Here is a 16,274-nt window from a genome sequence, read left to right on the forward strand (position 1 = left end):
TGTCGAGGTCGTGAAATGAACAGATTCAGTTGAATCTAGCTTAGTCCGTGTCAACATGACCTACATCATGACCCGCACTTCTTTTTATGTGACCTACATTTCTCTGGGCTGGGGTGAGATTATTAAACCTGTTGAACTGATGCAACCGGGCTGACGGCCTTCAAGTCCCGCCCTGATTCCCGAAATCTCGCATCTCATTGGTCAAGCGCTCGGGTTCTCGCTGCTGTGATTGGCCAGCATCGCTGCCCGTTACACTTTCTGGACTCCCAGCTGCTGAGGCAAAGAGGAAGCCACGTTGACACAGAGCGTGGTACTTCTTCACTCGGGAAGCTGACTGTCTGTCGCCTCGGGGACGTAACGGTTATCTCTTCATCTCACAGACTAAACTCCAACACCAGAGGAGAGGGTAATATGATATAATACTCTAATATAAATGAGTTGTAATTCTCGTCCGTTTGTGGTTGTGAATCCTTGCTAGCAGAGGAGCTAGCCGACGACAGGTGGGCATTACTTAGCTAAGAAATGCTATCCAGCTCAGGCTAGTTAGCAAACAATAGAAAAGCAGCATGTCCGTTTAAACAGTAAAACTCTATTGAAATAGTAAAAAATCTGATAGCATCAATTTGAGTGACGCTATCAGCAAATATTGGGCAGCCCATGGCAAAGTGGAAATGGAACTTGGCTTGTAACCGGAGATTTGCCGGTTCCAGTGCCTACCAGGTCAAACAAGGTCTGGGGTACCCCTGAGCAAGGTACATAGTAGGGTTCTCGTAGAGGATGGGTTAAATGCAGAGAAGGAACTTCTCGTGTTAGACTGGTAAAGGACTCATTTATTTATAGCTCTCTAAATTATTTTGTTTTTAATGTAAAGTTACAAGGCACATAATGTATTTCCCAAGAGTGTCAGAGGACCTTTTACTGTGTGTGTACCTTTTCCACACCCCCCACCTCAGTTACATCATCACCACCAAAGTCTGTCTTTTCTTTTTTTTCCCATAAGTTGGTATCATGCTATTACAGTGGGTCTTTAACATCATTTTCCGTTTCTTCCAGGCCAGTGAAGCCACCTTATCAGACAGGATGAGTGTCGGATTTATTGGAGCAGGCCAGTTGGCTCATGCGCTGGTGAAAGGCTTTACAGCTGCAGGTGAGGCCACGTTGTCATACAGTGAACCCTTACCTAACCATAAACCCACATCAGCTGTGTTTGACAAAGGAAAAATGCATTCACGTCCACTTTTTGCCATTTCAAATAATCAACACAAGCCAATTATTATTTGATTTAGTTGCCTGATTATTGCTTATTTTGTAAATTCACTCATTTTTGGTCTCAGGAGCTTGACAAAAACACAGAGTGAGTTTCTATGGTACATTGGTAAGCTATGTGTTTTAAATCTGTCTTCTGACATGGCGCTGCTTGTCCAGACTGCATCCAGGACTCTTAATTGGAGCTGTGTGGTGAAGGAAACAGTAGCAGCTGTGATTGACACATGCAGACCTGTAATCAGGCAGCTGCTCAGGGAGCATTTCATTGCTTTCTCTTCTTCTTCTCCCGTACCTCCAATTTTTTGAAATGTATTTATTTTATTTCCTTGTTCCTAACTAAAGACTGTTTCCAGTTCTGCACTGACATGTGACATAACCATGCTTGGCATCAACAAGGTTTGGTTTGATGTAATTTCCTACGTCTGTCTTCATCCTCATATCACGCTCTCCACTACAGGTGTGATTGCTGCACACAGGATTACAGCCAGCTCCCCAGACACAGACCTGCCGACTGTGTCAGGACTGAGGGTGAGAAACTATACTCCCTGCATTTCTTTAGAGGAGGACTACTGAGATGGAAGTGGTGATGTGTGATAGCGGTGCTTGTCTATTTACTGTGTCTAATTCTTTGTGATTATTCGTCCGCAGAAAATGGGGGTGAACCTGACGACGAGCAACAAAGAGACCGTGAATAAGAGCGACGTGCTCTTCCTTGCCGTAAAACCCCACATCATCCCCTTCGTTCTGGATGAGATTGGGCCGGACATCGAGGACCGTCATCTCATAGTGTCGTGTGCTGCAGGTGTGACCATCAGCTCCATTGAGAAGGTCTGCTTCTTTCATCGATCTTTCTGTGTATTTGTTTTTTTTTTTTAACTTATGTTGTTGAAGTATTTGCCTTCTTTTCACTACGTACTAGAAACTACTAAATCACCGTGCAGCCCCTAAAGTCATGAGGTGTATGACAAATACTCCTGTAGTGGTGAAGGAGGGAGCAACGGTGTACGCCACCGGGACACATGCAGAGGTAAAGAAAGATGGACGAATGGGTATGAATACAAGATAAATAGATTCTAATGGAAGGGAATTATGTATGTTTTAAGCCTTAACTTTTTTGCTCCTATAGCTACTAGATGCCATACTGTGTTTTCACATTACATCATTTTCTTTTCTTCTTTAATCCCGATAATAAGGTGGAAGATGGCAAGTTGCTGGAGCAGCTGATGGCCAGTGTAGGATATTGCATTGAGGTGGAGGAGGACCTCATCGACGCCGTCACCGGGCTGAGTGGAAGTGGACCAGCTTATGTAAGTGACTGATGGCTGTGTTTGTGAAAACGGATCAAATTTCATTCCGGGTTAAATGTGTTAGAGTGAGGTTCTGGTTGCACTGTTGTTCTGACGGGTCTGTGTAATGCTTAAATATATTTGTGCTAATGCAGAAAATACATGCATGCTTCATAGCATATAATCTCAGATAAGGATTCATTGTTTTTAGATATTGAGTCCTTAATGCCAAGGAACATCTGCATTAGGACATGTCTTTTGCTTTATTTTCTAAAGAAACCCATAAGGTAGCTCAGCTGTGGTAATAGTTTTGTTTTGCCATGCATGTATTTTTAAACCTTAATCTGAATTGCTTTATAAAATAGTCACGTCAAACGTACTGTGTAGCAGACGGAGGTCTGCGGTGGCTGCTGAAATTAAAAATAATTGTGTCTGTCGGGTTTTATCTTGCTTTCTGCCTTGAGTTTGATATTTGCATAGTTTCATTTTCGCCTCTCTCCTCAAGTGGATGTCAAATTATTCTACTCTTATGTAGCGTGATGGGTAAGAAATCAGGAAATTAGGAGCTTGAATACAGTGGAATAACTTTGAATGAGAACATGTTGATTTGACATTCAGATGTTGATGTGATGTTCAGTTGATTGCTATAAGTTTTGTGAAGATGCTTTTAAAGAGAGAAAATGTGGTGTTTTTTTTTTTACAGGCGTTCACTGCAGTGGATGCTCTTGCAGATGGAGGAGTGAAAATGGGTCTGCCCAGGAGACTCGCTGTCAGACTTGGAGCTCAGGCTCTGCTGGTGAGATACTTTTGTGAATGTGTGTGTATGTATTCTTGTATTTGTTACCTCTTTAGTTTTCTGGCATAAACGCTGACCAATATCTGGTCTGGAAACTAATTTTTCTGAGATCAGTACTTGGATGTCAATAAGGTTAATGTTAGGCTTAGACATTGACTGGTTATTGTTAAATTTAGGGCAAAGGCTTTGTTTAGGCTGTTCAAATGAATGGAAGTCATTGCCTGAGATGAATAGCTGTGTAAACCTGTGTGTGTTTTGCCATCTTTGAGTCTCCTTGATTCACTGGTCTGTGTTATTTAGACCTAGTTGCTGTTTTCAGTGCGCCCACCATTTCCATTCCCAGATCCAAATGATACGCAAAATTGCTGAAGCAAACATGAAGACGTCTTCCATAAAAATCCTCACCTGCCATTCCTTCAATCTCTTCCTGTTTTGTTTTGTTTTCAGGGAGCAGCTAAGATGCTGCTGGAGTCGGAGCAGCACCCGGGCCAGCTGAAGGACCACGTCTGCTCACCGGGGGGCGCCACCATTCACGCGCTGCACGTCATGGAGAGCGGCGGCTTCCGCAGCCTCCTGATCAACGCGGTGGAGGCTTCGTGCATCAGGACACGGTGAGACTGTTTTTCATGATTAAAACAAAATTTCGGATCGTTTTATTGTCTAAAATGTGAGTGTTTTCTTCGTTTCTTTGCTCCATAAAACAAAGAGAATCAGTAAAACTGAATAATTTTGGTTTGTGGACAAAACAAGACATTGGAGAATATCGTCATTTCCAGGTTTGACAAACACTGATCAACGTATTTTAACATTTTCTGATATTTTATGGACCGATGAATCGATTACAAGTTGTACTGGTCAGGGTTTATGACGACAACTTCTGCAGACACTGGTTGTAGAGCATCTCTGCATCGTCGGCTGACAGCTTACTGGAAATAGTCAGGCTGGCTTATACAAAAACAAGGAAGTGACTGTGCATGTCATCATTTGAAGGAAACAAAACAAGCACTTGGCCACATACCTTTTTTTTTTTTATTATCTGTGCTGTACACCTGACGCTGCTCTTCCTCTCACAGGGAACTGCAGTTCCTGGCAGACCAGGAGCGCATTTCTCCAGCAGCCATCAAGAAAACCACGCTGGACCAGGTTCTCCAGCAACCTGGAGTGGCAGTCAGCGGAGAGACGAATGGGAACAACAGGTCGGGGATCAGCCTGTTCAACAATCGTGGTCCAGGGGTGAAGAAGAAAAACTGAGTGGACAGATGAGCACACACACACACACACACACACACACACACACACACACACACACACACACAAACATGTTACAGGTTTATGTAAAAATACACACGCTTTATAGCTTTATACCGTTCAGCCATAAAATCTGGAGACTCAGGACTGATCTCATGTCACATTTGAAATTACTTTGCCAAATGATTTAGTCATTCTCGATGAGGACCTGATGGTGTCACCTCCAGCTTACACATGCACAGGTGTATTCTGGGTGCATCGATCTCCGTTATAGCCTTATGCTGGGATGCACAATTGCTTTCTACAAGCACACATCCAGATACACAGTGACAAGCAAAAGTGCGTTGATAAAATGTTTATCTGTCTGTTAGGGCTCTAGACTGTCTAGAGCTGTTGCATTAATGACCCAGTGCCCCATCATGGGATCCAGCAGATGGCTTCTGGGAATCATCAAGCTGTTAATGTATGTCTTTAGAGTTTTTTTTTTCTGCCTTCTAAACGATGTTATTCAACGTTTACCCTTCTTTAGCCAACAGTGTTATGCTGTTAAAGACAATTTTTAATATCTTAGTTGTTTTTTTATAGTCGTTTACAAAAACACTACAGTCGGCATGATTAAAAATACCTCCCTGTATGTAATATTTGGGGTTTAGCACATTAAGAACAATGTGCCTTCAACCCCTTATTTTCTCACACATAAAAGTAATTCCTAGCTGTTGACAGTTTTCTTCAGATCTCTCTGTCTGCACTTTTTGTTTTCTTTTTATAAGATGTCATTAGTAGGGGTGTCGCGTATCTCGATTGTAAATCAAATATCGATCGAAACGATAACACAATCTCAGCCTTTTGAAAGCAAAGGTGGAATTGAGGATTTAAAGTCCTCTAAAGTGGTGCTAAAACTGCATGTTACCTCCTGCCGCTAACCTGAAGCTGCTGCCTGCTAACAGGAACCAGAGCGACACACCGACAGAACTGGGTGTTTGAGAGATGTTATGCACGTGAAGCGTACTCCAGGATATCTCTGCAGGAATCATAAGGACCTAGACATACACTACCGTTCAAAAGTTTGGGGTCACCTATCCAATTTTTTTGCGTTTTCCATTAAAAGTCACACATTTATTCATCAAAAGAGTTGCAAAATGTATAGAAAATATAGTCGACATTGACAAGATTAGAAATAATGATTTTTAGAACCGAAAAAACTGTTTTCAGCTGTGCTAACATGATTGCACAAGGGTTTTCAAGGGTTTCTAATCATCCAATAGCCTTCTAACACGATTAGCAAACACAATGTACCATTAGAACACTGGAGAGATGGTTGCTAAAAATGGGCCTCTATACACCTATGTACATATTCCATTAAAAACAGATGTTTGCAGCTCGAATAGTCGTTTACCACATATAATGTTGTTTCCTTCAAAAATAAGGACTTTTATAAGTGACCCCAAACTTTTGAACGGTAGCGTAACTATGAAAACAACTAAAACGAGTTATCGTGACATAAAACCAATGATCATAGATGAAACTAGACAAGTCTAAAGATGAAAAACCCTTCTGAAAGGTTGAGATATCAAGGATTTAGAGAGTCGTGACACCCCTAGTCATTACCTCAAAGTGCTGTAAGATGGCTTCAATCATTGAAACCGCTCGCTGAACACTATTTAATCACCGTTAATGAAGCATAAATGAAGCATCTGCCACCAATCCGTCCAAATTGTTTTTTTTTTATTGTTATGTATTCTGTATAGTTTTATCCCCACATTGTAATAGATGTTATCTCTGCTTATGTTGAGCATATCGACCATTGAACTGGGTGTACCAGTCAAAAACGGACAATATTAAAGAAGCTGAATCAAAACACATCGTTTCTAAGCTAAGTTTGTCCAGCACTGTGGGTTTTGCTTTGTACAGTCATTTATTGAGGTTTGTGTCGTCATTGAGATGCACCCTGGCCTGCAGATGGCGCTGTATGATCAGTGTCACCCATCTGCACGTGGAAGATCGAGTTACACTTCACACAGCTGCCATTCAAGCGACTTAAGTTTGACTGTGGTCTATCTATAACACTACAGTGACATGGTTTCACCTGCTGCTATTCATCCGAATTTGCTCGCCCACTGTTACTTTGTCGAGATGAATACGGTACATACTGTAAAAACACCCCTCACTGGTCTATAAATGCATGGTGAGGAAACGCTGTTCAATTTTAGAAACACGATGTCAGTGGGACATGTGACTTGTGTGTGATCCAGGACCTCTTCTTCCCTAGAGGTTTTCATGTCCTCTGAAACGATAGTTTTCATGATTAAAACGATATTTCTTATTGTTTTAGCTTCTTAAATGTGTATATTTTCTTCGTTTCGTTGATTAGAACTGAATCATTTTGGTTTGCGGTCAAAACAAGACATTGGAGAACATCGTCATTTCCAGTGATCAACGTTTTTGAACGTTTTCTGACATTGTCTTATTAGACTAACGATTGCTGTTTTCTTTCATGTAAAAACCACGATGATCACATCTTAATCAGGAGAATCACGGAAAGTGCAAAGCGGAGAAAGTTGTATAAAAGTAAAATACAGGTACTTTAAAACTGCTTTTAAGCTTAGGAGCTTAGCATTAATGAGTTTTAAGTTAGTGCGGTAGTTGAGGCCTGAAACGCGGTTACATTTGTGTAAATTAACGCCGCGTTGCTCCGGCAGACTTCGTATAAGTGTGTTAAACACATATTCCTGAGCTCTGGGTGGGGGTGGGGGGGGGGGGGGGTGGGCTGCTACATTTTGGATTAGCAGATGCCGCTTTGTGCTGGAGCGAGATAGGCGCGTGGATCTATTCAGGCAACGCGCAGGTGCACAATGGCACAGAGAAAGTGGCGGAAGGAACGCGACGAAAGCCGTGTCCTCGTTATAATTGAACAATTATTACAGTAGCTGTTGTAGGATTATTTTACCTCAACTTACACACACACACACCACTCTCCCGTGATTAAATTGCATCCTGCATGCTCTTGGTGATCTCGGGCTGTTTATTTGTGCGTGCAGTGGATTTTCCTCCAGCACAGAAGTGTCTTGATAATCCCTCTTTTATGCCAAGTTATTCTCCACATGCTCCTGCCTCACTCCTGTTAAGATTAGCCACTCTTGGAGAGGGCCTCCATTTGCCTCTCATTATTACGACTTCTGTTGCCTTTTGTTGATGGAGCAGCTTTCGGTGCCTCTCTTCTTACCCTAAGGTGAGGAGGCTGTGTCGATCGTCTTTGAAATCTGCAGAGGTTCTGGGATTGCAGGTCAGTGGGAGATAATCCTACAGTTGGAAAGTTCAGAGAGCGTATGTGTGTGTGTGTGTGTGTGTGTGTGTGTGTGTGTGAGTGAACACAGCATGGGTTCTCTGTCCACAGGTACGCCAGATGCTACCTGTCATCCCCGTTCAATCAATGTAATCACTGACCTTTGCAGTAACATGGTTGTTTGCATATCGCGTCAAGGCCCCGGAGAGAAAGAGAGGAGAGCCAGAAACCAAGATGAGTGAATGAAGGAACAGGTTTTTCCGTCTGTACTTCAGTGGTTTGAAAACAAAAAACAAAAAAAAACTGAGGTGTTTGTTTGCGGGCAGTCGTCCATGTTCCTGTTTTTTTTAACTGTGTTGTCCGACCTGTGTGCAACTGTGATCTCTGGTCTGATTAGAGTATCGACTCGATGCAGCTGTCCTGGTGAAACAGTTGCAGAAAAGAGGAAGCTCTGATGGTGATAGTTACCACACACACACACACACACACACAGTCGGTGAATGCTGCAGTACAGTTCTGCAGGGTTGTCCTGTGTCTGGACCTCCTTTTGCATTCTGTGGGGACTAATTTGATTTGAAATCAGTATAATCAACGGTTTTGGTCATCATCTGAAGTGAAATATAGAAGCTTGCCATTGACAGGGTTCCCTGTAAAAAGGTAATATGTATTAAGAAACTATCCTGAATGCTCTAGTACAGGTGTCTAACCGGGGGCCCGCGGGCCACATGTGGCCCCACAATCGATTACATGTGGCCCATCACTTAATATCATGTTACTATGAAAACATGGCCCACAACTTTCCTATATGTATGTATATATGTGTATATATATGTTTGTATATATATGTGCATACATATACATGCATATATGTGCATATATATGTATACATAGACATGCATAAGTCTATATGTGTATATATATATATATACACATTTGTGTGTACAGTATATCTATTTATATATGTATGTATATATATATATATGTATGTATGTATGTATGTATATATATATATATATATATATATATATACATATACATATGTGTGTATTTATGTATGTATATTAAGCAAAATATAATTTATTGTGATATTATGATGGAATACTAGTGAACATTTGTTATTTTTACCCCCAGTTTTTTCCTCTAAACTGGCCCTGTCTTGTTTAGACTTGACGCTCATTGGCCCCTATAGGTCATTTGAGGTTGACACCCCTGCTCTAGCATGTACACACTATATTGTAAGCATCTTTCTCTCTCTCTATATATATACATGCTAAGTAATAAAGATCTAAGTCTAAATGTAGCCGGTGTGGTGTTGCGGTCCACGTTTGCCATACCTTCTACCTTTATTTCTGACGTGAGCTAAATAAAGGAAACTCTCATGACAACTTATATTGTCATAAATTGCAATAATTTATCTATCTAATTATATGTGACAAACATTGAACATTTTCAAGTGCAGATGTTCAGTAAACCTGACAGCATCACTGCTTCAGCATGTGTTTATTTTTCCACAATGTGTGTGTGTGTGTGTGCTATTGTTGGATCAGTGAGTGGCTCATATCTAAGTTTAGAAGCGCGCGCACACACACACACACACACACACACACACACACACACACACACACACACAGAGAGATAGAGAGAGAGAGCCCTGCCTTGTCACACTCTCTCTCTCACTGTTGTTGCCTGTTGTTGTTACAATCGTCCATCACACAGTAGTAAGAGTCTCGTGTCTCTTTAAACGCGCGCTGCGTAGATCCTTCATGAATGAAACCATGTGATCCAAACATCATTTTGACGTCTCGCGCTTCCGACCATAAAGGAGTGGAAATATCTCAAGACCTGCGAGAAGAGGAGGAGGCGTGAGCGGAAAAACGCACGCACACGCACACACATACACGCACACATTTCTCCAACAGTCGCTCCACCACACCGGCTCCACCAAACTACCAGAAAACCACAACCGTCGAGGGTGCGTCGGGCGAAAAGGTGCCGGTTTGACTTCTGGTGAGTGGAAAAAAAAGAAAAATCAAAAGTGAACCTTTAAAAACTGCTCGGCGCTGCTTTTTTGCTGAGTGTGCACGGACGCCGACGCCGAGTGCGTTGCCGCTTGTGTCCCGGTGTGCGCCGCTGCCGCCGCCGCCGCTCTGCGTTCAACTCACCGCGCACAATTATGCTGAATCACCACGGTCCGGTTCTCAACTCAAAAATGAGCCGATGACTTCATAAGAGCGCAGCAGACAAAAGCGGGCGTTGGACGCGCTAATACGAACGTGTTTGTTAACCTTTTAAACAGAAGCCATGTGTCGGCTATGATTGAGAGGACCGGACCGGGCGGGCGGACCGTGCGGAAGGGGGGGGGGGGGAGTTCGACAGCGAGTCCGCCCTCTCTGCCGCGCTGGTACGCGCGGGGATTCCCTTGTTTACGGACCACAACACGGTTGAATTGACGTGAATGAAACACGAGTTTTGGAAGAGGAACAAACCCCGGGTGTAGAGTAACACGGAATTCAAAGGAATGAAACCCCCCTCTCGAAAACAAGGCATTATTTGAACCAGCGTTAGCTTCTCGGGTCGCTGAAGCGAAGGTGAAGCGACCCGCTGTTGTGTGTGCGCGTGCTGGTGCTGCTCAGGTACGATGTTCGCCAGGTACGTAGAAGGTTCCGCCGAGAGAACTGACCGCTTCCCCGCTTTTTTACAACAGCTGTACTAAAAAAAAAGTAAAGAGTGTTGTTTTCGTTTACAACTGTCATTGTGCTGTAGCTACAGCCAGAGGAGCAGCGGTGACTCCTCCGTGTTTTGACATTTTTGCTTTGTGTCACACACGCTTGCTTGTTTGCTCTTCCGTCAGGCCTCTCTGACGGACGGACACGGTTTTCACGGTGACACGGGGAGCCGAGGTTGTTGTCGTCGTCGCCGCTCACTCCGTCCGTCCGTCCCGTCTTATTTTTTTGTGGCTGCGCTCGCGTCAGAGATGCTGATTCATCACAACGTTATTTGTCAACGTTTGCGCGAGCGGAGCGGAGGCATGAGAAGGGGAGCCATGGCAACATGGCAGGCACCGGCGGCGGGCGCGCGGACAAAGGTCTGAAGGGAGAGCTCGGTTTGTAAGGGAATTTTTAAATTAAATAACAAGACACACACACAAAAACAAGGCCGAACCATTGTGTTGCAGCGGATGTTGACGTATGTGTGTCATATTGATCAATATTACAGCTCGCGACGGCTGAGGAGTGTAAAAGTGTTCACGTGTTAATTGTACAGTGGGGTTTGGTTCTTCTTCTTCTTCTTCAGAGTGGATTTAAAGCAAAGCACACGTGGTCAAAGTGCAGCACAAGCAACATAAATATTACGAGCTTCATTATTTAGCAGCTTATATATGCTTTTTACTACTTTTACTATTATTATGTATTATAATAATGTGTTGGAATATTTATACAGCAAAAGTTTTCCGCAGAATTCACCACTCATTTGGTTGTCTGCACTATGACAATAATTCTAATAATAATTCTAATCAATTTGACTGATTTTAGGTTTTATACCTTTTATGTTGCTGTGCGTTTAACCCTGTAAAGCACCCTGAGTGTCATATATGTAAAGCAGTGTCACATCTGTCTGTTTGTTTGTGAGTTGCATAAATCAAAAAGGCATTTGGTCGAAACAAAATGTCGAAATGATCAGATTTTGGTGGTGATTTGGATGGGACCTGGACCGAACCATTGTTAACCTTTTTATTATTAATGATTAATAATTAAGGTTTTTGCGCTTGAGCTAGTTGGCAACAAAAAAAACTGACTGAAAGATCCTTCCACACTTCTCTGTACTGGCTGTTGCATTCATGTAGAGACCACAACTTTAACTTTTAACAATTATTAGAATAATGAGGCAGAAATGAAATTACATGCTGCGTTCATGACATCATCACTGTTATGCCTTGTTATCCTGCTGTGGTGACTTGTGATCATTTGGACACCTACTTCGTAAACTAAGTCCAGTATTTCGCTGTGCAGCAAACACAGATGCAGTCATCGCACGTTTGCTTTTGTCAAATCCTGGGAATGTTGGTTTCAAATCTGGACCATGGCGTTGTTGGAAACGAAGGTTCGTGCTCTCTGAGTGCTTTCTCTAAATGTATAAGTCCACAAATCAAAAAGTGGCCTTCTGTGTTTAAGTACATTTTTTGTAATCGCCGGTGTGTTGCAGAGTTTTTGATTATCAGGTGAAACGACCAAAGATTGAGTTTCTGGAGTCAGTGGTGAGATAGGTTGAAAAGACAGATGAGACGATGACTGACATCTGAACAGTGAGGCATCATTGCATTTAGGGTTAGGGATACATAAAGGTCCCATTTCTTGCCCTTAAAAGTTCCACTTGGTTTGGAGTGCCCTCAACTGTAAATTCCCCTCGTTAAAGGAAGTGGCTTCTCTATGGAATTTGGACACCAAATAGCACTGTGAACGTAACGAACGTGCTAACGTACGTCATATGTTGACAATTCTACTGGTGGAGCGAGCTAGTTAGCTAGCTGCGAAAAAATATACTTGCAACAAAATTGTTCCTCTGCAGATGTGGCCGGCATCTTTGTTTTTTTTTTTAAATCAGCCGGCTCGCTGAATTCGCAAAGCATCATGGGAAATTTCATCTTCCACTTCGTTTTAAGCCCGATTTTGCTCTTATAACCAACCCTCAAAATGTATTGAGCTCTGATGCGGGCTTAAAACGGAGAGCCCGAAGATGAAATTACCCATGATGCTTTGCGAATTCAGCCAGCCAGCTGGGTTTTTTTTTCAACAAATATGGCGGCCACAACTGCCAAGGAACAATTTTTTTTTTGTAATATATTTTCGCAAATAAGCACGTTACAATGTCGAAGTTTGTTGGAATATGTTGGTATGATATACATCCAAAGGACGATTTATGAAGCTAAATAGCTAACTAGCTAGCGACTATTTGCCTGAGTGCCTCGAGAGCTTTTGAGAAAAACAAACACGCAACAGGCAACACAACAGCTGGATCCGCCGGCATTTTTCCTGAATGAAAATAGTAGCACGCTCCACCACTAGAATTGTCAACATGTGACAAAGTTTGCTGAAGATCATCTTCATAGCACTCTCTGCTCATGAACCCTCACATGGGAACTAGCCATGGTGCTTAAAAGAAAAGAAAAGAGGAAAGCACCTCTACTCAGATTGATCTCCTGTATGGATGAGCCATTATCTGCTGCCCGCTGGTAACCGACGAGCGCTGCAACTCTTCAACGCTGAAGACTAATGGCGGAGGCTCGGCGGGCACGAGGAAAAACAGAAACTTCACCCCCCTAATGACTCCGTATCAGTGGGTTTAGTTGGAGTCAGCACTCTGCGGAGTGTATCAAAAGTATGTAGTAAGCAAGTTGGCAAGTACTGTAATAGAGGGTCATAATGATGAAACAGTTGTATCAGTATTGGAGAGACACACACTTGCACTGGCAGACTCACACACACACACACACACACAACCTACAGGCTAAGCTTTTTTTTATACTTGGTATCAGTATTTAATCAGTGCTTGAAGTGCATTTCTCTGTCAAGTACCCCCCCCCCCCCCACTTCCCTGGTGTTCATGGTAATTGAACGCTGACCAATGCTTATGCGTGCAACTTTGCTGATGGCGGCGAAGCGGCAAAGCTGCACAGAGCAAACGGGGATGAAGGCAGAGAGAGAGAGAGAGGGGAAGAATGAGAGATGGGATTTGCGGAGAGATTGAGAACAAGGACCCTTTTTGTCTTCAAGGCATTCCCCCCGCCGAAAATGCTGAGGCGAAGCAAATGCGCTCTCTCGCCTTGACAGATGGCGTTTTCACTTGTTACTTACCACAGCGAGTTTCTTTGCCTTGTCGCGAGCGCGAGAGAGAGAGTGAGGGAGAGGAGTGTGTGAGATATGAAACACCTTTAAAGGTCTGGTTCCTGTAGGGATTGCATGTGTGAGAGTGAAGTCAGCGTCGAGGATTTGAGTGAGATGTTGTAGCATTGGGAAGTGTTTTTTTTTTCTATCAGTTTGCCATTACACCATTTGTCACCTTCGAGCTGTGAGGACAGGTGTGTATTCGGGAAGAAAGAGACGTATTTGCATGTTTATACTTGATATCTTTTACTGAGTAATTAGCTGTTTACATGATCGACCAACTACACACAGGTTTATTGCCGCGTACGCTAGAATTAATCAAGGAACTTTGCTGTGGTGCCAAAATCCAATAAAAAAAGAAAACACACTATATTAACTAAATTAAACAATAAATCAATTTAAAATACAATATTAGATTATATGAAATAATGTACAGTACACCGTACAGTTGCAGTCAAACAGGACAAGCTGTTGGCACCTTTTAAAAGTCATTTTGATGATGAGGTCCCTGAGAGAGTGAGGAATTTGAAGCATTTGTGACCTTTGACCCATTTCGACTCACACATCATGCGTTTACGTATTTTTATTTTTTATCAGCACTTTATTTTGTAAAGTTTTGCCTTTTTTTATTGAAAGCAAATTCATGTGAGGTTTCTGTCCTTTTTGTACGACACAAGAAAGAAACTACATTTTTTTTAAGTAACTTTTTACAAAATAAAAGTAATAATTATTATATATAATTATGTAATGATTTTAAACTACTTTTTTTACTTTAACTTTTACTGAGTAGAATATTCAGTCCTCTTTTTACCTCTGCCTGAATACTGAGTACTTTTTTTTTTTTTTTTTAAATAAATAATACAAAAAATTAAAAGAAAAATAATAATAAATAAATAAGAAAATAATAATAAAAAAATATATCGTATTCTGTTCTGGAGTTGCTAAATATGGTTAAAAATTTTTTTTTTACTTTTACTTAGTAGTATATTTCAGTCCTCTTTCCACATCTGCCTGAAGGAATACTTTTTTTAAGGTAAACAAAACAAAAAATGAAAAGAAATAATAATAATAATACAACATAAAATAATTATAAATAAATAAGAAAATAATAATAACAAAAATATTAGGTTGTATTCTGTTCTGGAGTTGCACCATATGGTTTAAAAAAAAAAGTATTTTATTTTTTAAAATTTTTGACAGATATTGCTTTTGTGCTATGATTTATAATTTGAATGACATCACTTTTGCATTGAAACTGTCATTTTCACTCCCAAAAAAGGGTCAAAATCATCCATCAATATATTTTTTTCCCTCATTTTTGAGCCAAACAAAAGCACATTTTCTTCACTGAAGAGAAAATGTACGTTTTATTGGGTTCGTTGAATTCTTGTAGCTGTGCAGAATTTCATCATCGTTGTTTTCTTATGTATTTTTAATGCTGAGTGCCCTTCGATTTGAATATCTCTGTGCGATTATTGCGATACTTCGGTTGTTTTGTGCGATGGCGCTCGACACGGCCAATGTTTTGTTGCAGGTCGGCAGCACTGGATTGCATTAGATTACACAGGTGTTCACCTCCTGTGTGTGTGTGTGTGTGTGTGTGTGTGTGTGCCTACAAGAGTCTGCATTGGGAGATCATTTTTAAGTGGCTTCTCTTCTGTGTGTGTGTGTTTATAATCTTGTTTATCCATTTCAGAAAAAAAAAAAGTCTTGTTATGTTTGCAAATTTCTGCAAGTGAGGAAGAAGTAAAAATAGAGAAGTAAAAAGATGGCATCAGAGAGAGAGAGAGAGAGAGAGAAGGAAGCAGTGGGGCAGATCAATAGTGGAGTGTTTTTTCTCCACAGTAATGATGAAATATGGTGTAAGCAGATCTAGTGCATAATCGTTGCTGTGCTCCACTGTTTTTTTTTCTACTTCTGTGCTGCTTGTCCCTATGTTATTTGGAGCGTGTGTATGTGTGTGTGTGTGTGTGTTAGTTAAACGTAGCCTCCCTCTACAAGTGTCTTGACTCCTTATTTACATAACCTCCCCGAGAACCAGAAAACTTATGAAATAAAGATTAACCCCCGCTGCAACACACTCCAGAAGTCAAAAGTAGGATTTAGAAAACACACCAATTACTCGTCTGACCTTGTGTCCTGTGAAGGTCAAGTACCAAGTTCTGTATCAATACTCGCCGTACTTCTATCGCGCCGTAGCGATCGTTTAGTTTTACGTGTGTGTGTGGTGTCGAGATAGCGGGGGCCGTGGAAACGGGAGCATCCATAACCGGTGGTTGTCTACCAGTTGCATCATCCATATGCGCAAAACTTGCCGCATTTTTTAGCTGCAGTGTGACGATTTCCCCAGAATGGTGGTATGAGTTTCTGAAGCTTTTTAGATAAAACACACTCACACCGACACACACACAAATGGAGGCAATGTGTGGCACCAAAGGGGTAAAGAGTGGGGGGGGAGAGGGGCCTCAAATGCATCACCAGCTCTTTGTCTTCACCTGTGAAATTAAATTATT

The 16,274-nt window shown here is 41.8% G+C and overlaps 1 protein-coding gene across 1 annotated transcript; it reads left to right on the forward strand.

The window, feature by feature from the left end:
* Positions 1 to 283: 283 nt before the first annotated feature.
* Positions 284 to 6,424, forward strand: pycr1b (pyrroline-5-carboxylate reductase 1b). The gene is made up of 9 exons (XM_083906381.1): positions 284 to 406; positions 1,054 to 1,147; positions 1,724 to 1,794; positions 1,915 to 2,094; positions 2,186 to 2,293; positions 2,460 to 2,573; positions 3,256 to 3,348; positions 3,796 to 3,959; positions 4,422 to 6,424. Exons 2-9 carry the CDS (start codon positions 1,081 to 1,083, stop codon positions 4,597 to 4,599), a joined length of 975 nt encoding a protein of 324 aa, XP_083762507.1. The 5' UTR covers positions 284 to 406; positions 1,054 to 1,080; the 3' UTR covers positions 4,600 to 6,424.
* Positions 6,425 to 16,274: the final 9,850 nt, after the last annotated feature.

Source organism: Microchirus variegatus (assembly GCF_963457635.1).
Source record: "Microchirus variegatus genome assembly, chromosome: 19".
NCBI lineage: Eukaryota > Metazoa > Chordata > Actinopteri > Pleuronectiformes > Soleidae > Microchirus > Microchirus variegatus.